The sequence below is a fragment of the Lycium barbarum genome, chromosome 12 (assembly GCF_019175385.1).
Source record: "Lycium barbarum isolate Lr01 chromosome 12, ASM1917538v2, whole genome shotgun sequence".
NCBI lineage: Eukaryota > Viridiplantae > Streptophyta > Magnoliopsida > Solanales > Solanaceae > Lycium > Lycium barbarum.
Window position 1 is genome coordinate 71,000,230 of NC_083348.1, and position 12,242 is coordinate 71,012,471.

At 33.0% G+C, this 12,242-nt stretch overlaps 1 protein-coding gene across 1 annotated transcript; it reads right to left on the reverse strand.

Annotated features, from left to right (window-relative positions):
* Positions 1-1,680: 1,680 nt before the first annotated feature.
* LOC132621377 (NAC domain-containing protein 54-like) lies at positions 1,681-7,908 on the reverse strand. Its single transcript, XM_060335625.1, has 6 exons — positions 7,474-7,908; positions 6,001-6,278; positions 5,004-5,354; positions 3,245-3,652; positions 3,016-3,091; positions 1,681-2,613 (listed from the first exon to the last, which is right to left on the reverse strand). Exons 1-6 carry the CDS (start codon positions 7,628-7,630, stop codon positions 1,916-1,918), a joined length of 1,968 nt encoding a protein of 655 aa, XP_060191608.1. The 5' UTR covers positions 7,631-7,908; the 3' UTR covers positions 1,681-1,915.
* Between the last annotated feature and the right edge of the window lie 4,334 nt (positions 7,909-12,242).

The following is a 12,242-nucleotide window of genomic DNA, read 5'->3' on the forward strand; positions in this document are numbered from 1 at the left end:
GTGTTAGTTTTGAAAGTTTTGATTGGCTTTGGGATGATCTGGAGGATAGCCCACTAGTCAATAACAATCGGCTTTGTAGTGCCCATTGAACTTACAGTGATCACAGAAGGCATTTGGGTTGTAGTTAGGATTATAGTATTTCCTTTTCTTATCAAACCTATGATTTCCACCACCAGCTTTAGAATACATAGCAATAGCCTCAGCTTCACTTGTGCCATACACTTTCCCTGACACAGAACCAAGTAAGCCAGTAGAACTTGTATTACTTGAAATGGCTCTCTGATTTTCATCACTTACAATCATGGAATAAGCTTGGTTCACACTAGGTAAAGGACTTAAGAGTAAGATATGACTTCTTACTTAATTGTAAGACTCATTAAGCCCCATTAGGAATTGATACAGTTTTTGTCTCTATACATACATTACAAAATCCTTTGATTTTTCACAGTTGCATCCTAGTACAGGAACCACAGACTCAAACTCATTCCACAGTTCTTTTAGTTTTAAATAATATGTGGAAACAGATTGAGTTCCTTGCACAAACGAAGAGATTTTTTTATGTATGTTAAACGACCTGGAATCATCTACTTTCTCAAACCTTTCTTTCAAATCATCCCATAGTGCTTGAGCATCATTGGCATATACAATTCCTCCAATCAAATTTAAATCTACATCATTCATTATCCAAGATTGCATTGACACGCTCTCACTGATCCCATAAATTTTCAGAATAATTCTCTTTCTTGCATTTTCCATTTAAGAACCCTAACTTGTTCCTTCCTAATAACGCTAATTTCATTGATTTATTCCATATTATGTAATTTTCATTACCTCTCAACTGGATATATCCGTGGATTGTAAAAATAATGGATGATTGTAATCCAATACCTGTGTAGTCGTGCTTGAAGTTGTATCATTAGCATTGTTAATTTCTTCAATTGCCATTGAATTTGTGCCCTAATTTTGAAATTTCACTCGAATTTGTTCGAATTTCAGAGTTTCGATCACTCAGCAATGTCCGATTGAAATTGATACTGATTAACCCTAATTTGCCAGGTCAACCCGCTCTGATACCATGTTGAATATTGAATAATGAGCAAGAACTATAAGAAAATAGAGGAAGAAGATGATGAACAATAGAAAGGAAGTTGTCGGTATTAACGGTCACATTAAAGAGAGAGAAATACAATGCTTGACTTTAAAATGAGTAAGGGCATTACTATTTATATTTGTGACTTTAACAAACATAGCAAACTCTACTAGTGTAACGACTAAACTACCCTTCTATTTATTTATTCTCTACACTCCTCCTTTCTTCCATACCAATAGTACTGTATATAATTTGGTGTTTTCATTAGTCAAATTTAACTTCATTAATATTGGTGAAATGTTGTGTAAAAACATTTTTCATTATTATTGCAATTTAACCTCTATTTTAGTTGGTTGCCTATTTTATTTTTTAAATTACTAATTATATTCCAAATGTTATGGGCAAATTATCTATAGTTACTTTTTATGTAAGATAATGATATAAAACATACTTTATACTGTCAGCATGTAGTATTTAAACTCGTGAAATATTATTTGGGACAAGTGAAGGAAGACAATGTATAGTTTCAAATGTCCAAAACCTTTTACATTTATTTGATGATAAATACAGGGAATGTAACAAGTAGATGAACATTTTTCACCTAAAAAACACTAAAGCAGGACTCAATCACAAAATAAGAACTCATTCGTATAACTTGATACTTGATATGGAAAATTAAAAAGAAGATACGTTTAGATGTTTGGTATCTAATTCAGGGGGGGGGGGGGGGGGGGGGGCTCTTAAATTAGGCCTTCCCTGGCAACAGTAATGGTTAGAAACAACACAACAAAATATTCAAATGTGAAGGAAAAGAAAAGAAAAAGGTCAAAATGAAGGGACAATTATATGGTGCAACCAAATGCTAGAAAGAGCTACTATAAGTGTGAGATAATTAGGCCATTTCTTTTCCACACCCACATTGCAATATTTCCCTTCTTCTTTGTCACCAATTGGGAATTCATTTTGCTTATGAAAATCCCATTTAAAATCTTGAACTTTCTTCTTCTCCTCCTTTTCTACTAAGCAATATTCTTCATAGACACCCTTCTTGTCTTCTAATTTGATACCTTTTTCCTCCGATTCCAAGCATTCACCAATGTAGACCCAAAAAGTTTGTAAAATTGCAACCATACCCACCAAAGTTCTCATAGTTGTTGTCCATGGTCTTGTGACAAAATTATCAAGAAATGTTTTATCTTTAGTAATAGTACTTTTTGAATCTGATTTTTCTATATTATATATAGGAAAGTCATGGACTGTTACTACGTTTCTATGAATCCTAAGTGTCCTAGAAGGTGCCACGTGATGATAGAATGTCTTGGTTGCTTGCCTGGTAGCTATAAAAAACCCATGATTCACTTCAATTTTTTCATACACTTCAAAGCTTGGGGAATTCGAAAAACCATCAGTGTATCCGTCATATAACGAGTTGTCATTTGCACTGTTGTCAAATCCTATAGAGAAGTTGTTTGTTCCAGTTTCATTGAATCCATTGAAGCTGTTGTTGTGACCACTGTTTTCACCTGCCATTTAAATGGATTAACAAAGAAACTTAACAATAAAAAGGCGAAAAGGAGAAAAAGGTATGTTTTGGACCGTTTTATATGGCGTTATTTGGCTGGTCATGAAATTTGAAAAATAAACAAAGACTATTTTACATACTAGATTTACTCATAGGACTTATGTTGGTTTTAAACATACCATGATATTCAGAGGCAATACATGTTCGTTCAAACTCAATAGTTTTATATTTTTGGATGAAAGACCTATAATATTAAAGATGCATTGAATTAAGTACTAAAACCTTAAGGGCATACTCTTCAAATTTTAAATTCTAGCTCTGTCTCTAATGATATTTTTATGGCTATCATAACGTGCCATTAAAAATAAAATAAGAAGTTCAAAATTAAATAGTTTTCAAATACCTTGAAGCTCATATTCTTCTTTCTGGACGGCTGAAACATTTTCTATTGGAACAGTTTTATAACCCTCCAGAAATGTCTGTCCAAGTACAAAGAAAAGTAAATTCATAAAATAAAATAAAATATTAAATATATAAACGTTTTAGATTTTGGGGATTAATTATGAGTCCTAGAATAAGGTCTAAAAATGGGAAACAAAGTATTATTATTACTTGTTAGATTAATAAATTACCTTCTCAAGATCCCTGTCTGACATTCCTATCCATCTCAAATTTTCCACCATTCGATCAGATTTGAAGTCCTCGTGATCAAAATCTCCAATATCAATGGACCTAATTACATTCTGATCTTCCTTCAATTGTTCCATGAAATTGAGTGAATCCAAGTCATGAGGGATTTGGTTATTATTAGGAGGAATTAGAAAAGAGAAGTCATCAACGGGACCACTTGAATTTCCACCCCATGAGTCTTGATTGATTAGATTTTGTGAAGCTAATTGGGTTTGGTTTGAGGTTTGATGGATAAAATTTGATTGAGGAATCTTAGCATCAACATAGCCAACTTGAGGGAAGTCTTGAATCTCCAATGGAGGTAATGTGAACCTATGCTGCAACCTTGCACACTCTAATGCTATATCAACCTGAACAAGTATATATAAATGAGTTTTAATGTTTACACACTAACTGTTTAAAAGAAATTTTACACTATCAAATCATCTAAGTAATGATCCATAAACTAAATAGTGAGACATATAACATAGGCAAAAGTCATAGATAGCCCCCTAAACATTGCCACATTTTCCTCTGGGGCACCTAAACCGAGAGTTGTACCTATTGGGTACCTAAACTCTTTTGAATTTGTACCCATTAGATACTTTTTGCTGATGTGCCAAAAAAAGTGAAGCACACTTTCCTTGGGCGCGTGGCTCACTCTTAAATGTTAATTTTCTTTTCCTTTTTTATTAAAAACTCACCTTTTGACTTTAATTAAATTTAAGAAGAAAAAAAAAACATTAGCCACTCTTCAGTCACCTCCCCTCCTTCCCTCTTCGTCTTCTCCACTTCTGCCTTCTTCAGTTCTTCTTCTTCTTCTTTTTTTTTTTTTTTTTTTTTAGTTTCTTTATATTTTGTTCATAAAAATTAACTTAAAAAAAAGGAGGAAGACAACTGGACCGGTCTTCCTCCTCAATTCTTCCATCCAACTATTTTCCCACCCTTCCATTCCCGTCATCTCTCTTGATTCAACTTCTTCTATCTTTTTTGTTTTTTTTTTGTTTTTTTAGTTTCTTTGTATTTTGTTCATTAGGAATATGTATCAGATTTAGGTCTCAAAAATTTCTGGCGAAGCTCCATTTTTTCCGGCAAGATTGACACAAATTAATTATTTTTTTGGGGTGAAAGTCCGTTCTTGTTCCTCGTAATGGTTACTAGTTGGGAAGAAGGTGAAATGGGGGGTGGAGGGGGGAATGGGGTTCGGTGGGGAAGAAGAAGTGCATTTGGGGGGGGGGGGGGGGGGTTTGGGTTAATTAAAAAAAAGTTTTTAAATAAATTTTTGATTTATTCAACTAAAGTCTCACGTGTCACGTTTTCATTGGACAAAGTTGTCACGTCATGGAGAGTGTAATACACTATCTTAATTTTGCGGATTATTGTGAAAAAGGTATCCAATGGGTACAAATTTAGAGGGGTTTAGGTACAACCCTCGGTTTAGGTACCCCAGAGGAAAATGTGACAAAGTTTAGGGGGCTATCTATGACTTTTGCCAATAACATATAAAATGATAAGGCATGTTACCTGCTACACACTAACCTTTTAAAAAGAAATTTTACACTATTAGATTACTCAAATAGCTGTCCACAAATAGCTGATTAATATGGAAAACATGTCAAGTTACCAGCTACAATAGATTATTGTAATACCACAGTATTGGGAAAATATGTCATGATAATACTATTATAAACTAGTACAATAGAATCAACATGTTGGCATTACCTTGGGTGGGGGAAATGGCAAAGTTCCGTAACTTGGAATGGGCTGACTACTGTTGTTGTAACTAAAAGCTTCATTCGACAAATATTGCATCCATTTACCATCACTTGAAGCAGAACCAATAGTATTCATATTCATAGGAGAGCCATGTACAGCCATGGATGTAGCTGGCGATGATGATGGCATTAATCCATACTCATGATGAGAGCCCTCCATATCATGATGATCATATCTTCCCTCAGAATAAACATGATCAATGCTAGAGGATCTATCACTTGTTGCGCTACCATAATGGCCCCCAATTTTCGGACCGTTCAAACTCTTCTTGATTATACGGCAAAGTGCATAAGCATCCTGCAAATTATGCCATGCAAAATTTAAAATAAATTAAATAAAAGATGATTAAAGGTTTAAGTTAAACTCCAATAATGTAACCTTTGCATATAATGTACGAGTGCATTTTATATTACGGAAGTCATTTTTAGAAAATGTTTTTTCAGAATATGACTTATTTTTTGGAAGAAATTTTTCAGTGTTACGTTGGGTGTAGAGGCGAATTCAGGATTTGAACTTTAGGGGTTCGAAATCTAAATTCTACCACAATTCATTTGATTTACAGAGTTTAGAATCTATTATTTATACTTGTTTAGTGAACTTTTTTAACACATACATAACTTGAACCCGAGTGTGCTCTACATCCGCCCTGGTTGGATCGATCGATGGTGGAAAATATTTTCTTAAATTCTTTTTTATTCATAACAGTATGAATTTTTTTATTTTTTTTTGTATTAAGATCGATAATAATATCTAACTGTTGATCACAGCGCGCGGCGTTGTGAAGTTAAACATTCAGATGATTGTGAAGGAAAATAACCTCAGCCAGTCAGCCCAAAAGTTAGCAAAATCATTTTTCCCTTTTGATGAAATATATTTTCCCTAATGACCAGAAAATAACTTATTATAATTTGGAAAATAAAATATTTTCCATCTATATATGTACCTGCAAGCCATTTGCAACTTCACATTCTCGTTCGTCTAATCGATATTCATGCATAACCCAATCAGTTCGAGCTCCATGAGGTGCTCTCCCTCCATAATACACCAATGTTTTCTTCATCCCCACAGGCCTCATCTGTGAATTTACTTTCCTGTCCTTTCCGGTGGCCTTCCAATATCCAGTTTTTGTTGCCCGATTGGTCCTCGATCCGTTAGGATATTTACGGTCACGGGGACTGAAGAAATACCATTCAAGATCTTTGCTAGGCAATAGGGACTTCCCTATATTCAATGAAAGGAAAAAAAATATCAATGAAAGGAAAAAAAAAAATTAACTTTGTATATACGATATAATTTTTGGAAGAAAGAGATTCAAATGAACCTATTACGCTCCTAGCGCGGCCATGAAAGTGAGATCTTCATGGGAATTGAAGAATTATCGAGTATGTGAAGAATTTTGACACAAATGAAAACTGAAAAGGACGTGAAAGAGATTCTTGAAACATGGTAATCATCAAAAGGATCACCCTTGCTCTAAAAAGAAAGTGGATTAAAATAAATTTTTTGATAAAGGAAAAAAAATTAAGGGGGGGGGGGGGGGGGGGAGGGGTTGCAACTCATGGAATAGGAATTGCAATCATGTCATTTTCTTTTTCCACACTTACTTTTTGACTTCAATAAATCATCATCGAAGTAGCAAGTGCAGTCTTTAAGATTCAATAGAAGATCAAAAGATGTAGGGACCAATTACTTCCTTTATAGCTTTATATATAGGAATATGAGATAGGAGTAATATATAAGATGGTATATATTTTTGTACAAAAGCATATTATGATTTTTGACTGTTAAAGTGTGATGCAAAGTGTCCATAATCAGAATATATTAGTCAGCACGCGTATGAAAACACTATATGGATTTAAACTAAATCTGATTTAATTATCTTGCGGGTATTTTAAGTTTTATTTTCACGTACTAGGGTTTTGATAGAAAAAAAATCCCTTGAATTCCAACTTATTTTCTTCACTTTACGCGATCATTTTCTATTTAGATTTACATAATTTATAAAATTAAAGTAATGGTCTGACTGCAAATCATTAATTAATGAACACATGGTTAAGGAAATAGTGGCTGGTAAATATCTCTGTTATACCTTTCTTAAACATCACTTTGAGATAAATCTTTTTGGCTAATTAAAGGAGTCATTTCGTTTCTCTAAAACCTTCAAAATGAATGGTAGTTTAATTTATTTATCTTTCAAGTTTGAACAGCCGTTTCCTCTTCATTATAATTGACAAATAGTAGAACTCTAATATTACACTTAGAAAGTTAGAATTAAGCTAGAACGTGCATGTTGCACATCGTAGTTTCTTCCTTTCATATAGTACGTACTTGATTTATACATTAATTATGTGAACTAGATTATTCAACATCTTATTTCTTCGTGGGAAAAATAATTAAAAGAATTATATATATGTACCTGGTAAATCCCATGGCTCACATTTGTAAAGATCAACTTCAGGAATGATCTCAAGTTCAATTTTCTTGGCATTGATTTTTCTTTTCAAATAATAAACCACAAGTTCTTCATCAGTGGGATGAAACCTAAAACCTGGGGGCAATGAAACAGGTGCCATATATAAAGTACGTACTCCTAATTTGGAAATTCTATCTTCAATTTCTCGTTTTTCCTAATTTAGCAATATAGAACAAGATATTGAAGAAGAAGATCCAAATTAAGAAGAAGAAGAAGAGGAGGTTCTAATTGGGAACTCAACAGTTAGAGAAGAATGCTGAGGAAGTAGAAGGATATTGGATGGGGGGGTTTTATGATAAGAGAAGACAAAAAGAGGTCGAAGAAGTCCAAAAAGCAAATAGGGGTGGCTGCCACCCCCACCTATAGCTACTTTTCCCTTTAAATTTGTTTTTTCACATCAAATGATAGCTTTACTAATCTTTCTTCTCAAGCTCAAACAACAATAACTCTCCTTTCTCTCTCTGAAAATTAAATAATGTTTAAGTCACTAAGGGGTCATTTGGTGTGAAGGATAAGCAAAAATAGTCCCGGGATAAAATTTTAGTGTCTTCTTATCCCATGTTTGATTGGAATAAAAATCCGGAATAACTAATCCCGGAATTAGTTATCCCGGGATTGTAGCCTTATGTTATCCCACCTTGAGGGTGGAATAATTAATCCCGGGATTAGTTATCCCGGGATAAGTTGTTTCCCAACCAAACGAGCCAAACGAGCCGTGAGACCTTATAAGAAGATTAAATTCTCATCCCACCATGTAGCAAACTCAAAACACCCTCTACTCATCCATACCCGCCAAATGGAGTGTTAAAAACATAATATAGGGGGCTAATATCGGTTAAATTAAGTGAGCATTTGGACATAAAAATTGTGAAATTTGAAAGAAAAAAAAAGTAATAATATGTATTTGTTTTCAAGTTGAAAATGTTATTTGGAAATTTGAGTTGTGCTTGGACATGAATACAAACTGGAGTTGTTTTGATTCTCCCGAGTTGTTTTGATTCTCCCTCGGAAAAAAGAAATTATGGTCCGGGAGGGATAATATCAACCACTTGTTGTCCCTCCGACACATCCGTTATGTTAATTTTTGTGAGTGATTTGGGGCGAAAATTGTGAAAATAACTTTTTGGAGATTTTGAAATTCCGGAAAACTTAAGATTAAACTTCAATTGTAACAATTATATGTTCAAACAATTTGCTAGAATAATATTATGGAATAAAGTGAAAATATCCATGGCCAAACCGGCACTAAGAATTGGAATGAGTCTGACTCTAATGTTATGATAAGAAATGATTAGACCTAATTCAACTAGAAAAACTAGTTCATGATGTGAAGATTATCAAAGACCACGTAAGGAGACAAAACCTCATTCCATAACTAATGTGAAACAAACTCAACACTCTTTCTCACAGACTATCTAAATCTTTCTCACAGGCAACGCACATAAAATCATTAGATGAATACATATATTCTTAGACGAAATTAAGATGTAGAGTCAGTAATCTCAGAATATATAATTTAATCTGTAGGTATATGCATGCATATTATCTACATATAGAGCCCGTTTGGATTGGCTTATAAGTTGTTTATAAGTTGTTTTCAGCTTTTTTGAGTGTTTGACTGCCTAGCTTAAAGTCATTTTGTGCTTAAAATAAGCTCAAAAAAATAATTGGGCTCATTTGACTTAGCTTATCTAAAGCAGCTTATAAACTGAAAACAGCTTATAAGCCAAAAAAAATAAGTTAGACCACCCCCAACTTATTTGTTTTAGCTTATAAACTATTTGCAATTTATAGGCATAAGTCCATCCAAACAGGCTCATAGTCTACGTTAAACTATGTATAAATTAAAACAATACAAACTTTTTTTTCGCTTGAACTGCAAATTTTTAGTTGAGTTTCGACCAAACCATCGTCGAGCACCTGCTAAGTGTAGGTGTGACGTTGTTGGCTTGTCGTCTAAATCCATCGTATGCCACAAAGTAGCGTATTTTTGTACATCTTAATTAGCGATATTCTATGCTTCAAGTAAAAGTATTTTTTACCAACATATAGGGATTAGGGGTAGTAGCCTAGGGGGTATTTGTGTAATAGCAAGAAAGACAATTCTTCTTTTGTTTGCTAGAAGAAGAAAAAGGACTGTCAAAGAGAAACTAAACTGTCTGTATGTATTGGCGGCTTTCGTAACTGTCAATCTGCTAGGAATGTTCCTTTCACATGCGTATTCCCACTCCCTCCTCGCCGATCTACCGACAATTCATCGCCTAAAAACACTCCTAATTAGTGTTGCACCTTAACATATATACTCCTATAACTTCTCTATATATTTGGCTAAAACATATATTACTCTATTTTCAATGTTCCAAATCGAATAAAATGTCGAAAGTTTTCTAAAGTTTTCAGATGTCACCATACTATATTTTCCATGTCCAAACTTATATGAGATTTTTTTCTTTTTAGTGAATCCCAAAAAGAATGACTTCTTTCTACATTTATGTTTAGTAATAATTCAAATTGAAATTTATCTTTTTTACGAAATGATTTCTAGTCACACAAATTTTTATCAATTGTTTTATACCACAAGTTTCAAAAATGTTTATTTATTTCTTAAATTAAGTGTCCAGTCAAACACTTACTCCCTCTGTTTACTTTTACGTGTCTATTATATACTAAAAATACATTTTTATTTTTACTTGTCAATTTTAGTATATCAAAAGAAAAACATATTATTTTCATGTTTTATCCTTTACGTTAATTACTTATTCCCCAAATTATTTCTCAAGATCTAAGACCAAGCGTCAATTAATATGACTAAAATGGTAAAATAGGCATACCAACTATTATTTCTTAGAGGATTTGCAAAATCCAAACTGTAGGATAAAAATGAACAGAGTAGTTTATTAACTTTTGACAATGGGGGGAATACGGCCGATTGTGCTAGAAATTAAATCGGCGAGGAAAAATAAAGGTAGCATAGGGTGACGTGATGGGGCCTACTTTTGCCACGTGAATGAAAAGTTCCAACGTGGCAAGGGGTAGGGTGGGGGCAAGGATCACTTGTTGCAGTCTATTGTCATTGTCACCAAAATTCCCTCTTCCATATATAATATTAATAAATCTCTTTGCTTTTCCTTTTCATCAATCTATCTTTTGGTGCTTTTCCCCTTTTTTGAGGTTTTATGTTCTTTCTTCATCTTCATTATTATTATATATATATAAATATTTAATTCTGCCTTCTCTACTGTTCTTCCCTTTAGTTTTCTTGTTATTGACAGTAGCAATGCGAGAATATATCGTTCTTGCATGGATCCCTAGGCTTCAATATGGTATAATCAGATTCACTATATCATACATCAAATAATTTTCTTTTCTTTTGTTCATATTTTTGGGATGGTTTAACTTATGAATAGTGGAGAAGAACAAATTAGCAAAGAGGAAGGAGTTTTTAGTGAGATAGAAGCTACATTTAAGTGAAGTGAAATTGCATTACAATTCTTTATTTCAAGTAAAGACGTTTAATTTCATAGAGATATAAATAAATAGTTTAGACGGATTAATATCATTGTGATTACACCTATAATCTATTACATGTCATTCTTAACTCTCACGGAGTGCGCAGAAATAACCTTAAATCACAAATAATATAGTCGGGAGATAAGAGCAGTAAATATGTCCACTAATCGGTTTACCATCCCGGTAAAATGCATGTTTAGCTCTTTATATCAAACAAGTTGGCTATACTTTTAAAAGTAATTAATGTAAGTACAATTTGTTGTACATACATACGACAAAAAATGGAGTAATCAATTCAACGAAATAGAGCATATTATTAATATTTTATGTAAATTAGTCTGAATGCAATATAACATTGTTTAAAACTTTCCCGCTCATGCACTCAAACCTCATTCTATTATGTCAAAAAAGAGAAAAAACATATAGTTTTCTTTTTTATTTTATTTTACGTACGTCTCACTGTTCACACTAATACTTTTATACTGTCTGCCCAAATTATGTAATCCAATCATAATCATTGGATGGAATGTCGAAGCAATTGAACTTTGTCATATTGGAAACTCCATAGAAAAAGAGGGACATAAAAGGGTTCTAACTTGGAATGAGGAAAGTAGTTTGAACATGTATTCAAAGTGACGTAATCAAAAAATTAATCAACGATATTAAACTACATAAAATTACATCAAAGAAGAAAACACTTGCCGAAAGGATGTCTCCTAATGCACAAAACGGACGTCACATGAATCGACAGCCCAAAAGAAGGAAAAGAAAAAATAAATTAAATATATGTTGGGATTATTATTATTATCAAAAGGCACAAAAGCATTCAGTTGTTTCCTTCTAATTATCAAAGTATTTCGTGCTCTTTTTATAGGCCGTATTATTGTTAATTAACTAATTTAATCTCCATAACAAAGACGTGTTAAGAATTAAGAAGCTTTATTTCCAAATCTTCCCATGCATTAAAGCTTGTATATTACTGTATCCAACTCATTCTAAGATCTTCCATCATTAGCAACAGAATTTTATTGACTGATAATAATCATGCTGATAAAGTGAAAGCCCCAAAATTTTGATAACAATATTGGATAAGGTTTTTCAAAAAGAAAAAAAAAACGTCGAAGTTTGACTAGATTTGCATTGGAACATGAAAAAGAGGAAAAGAAAATTTTGAGTTACATCCTTTATAGGATTAATTTTAC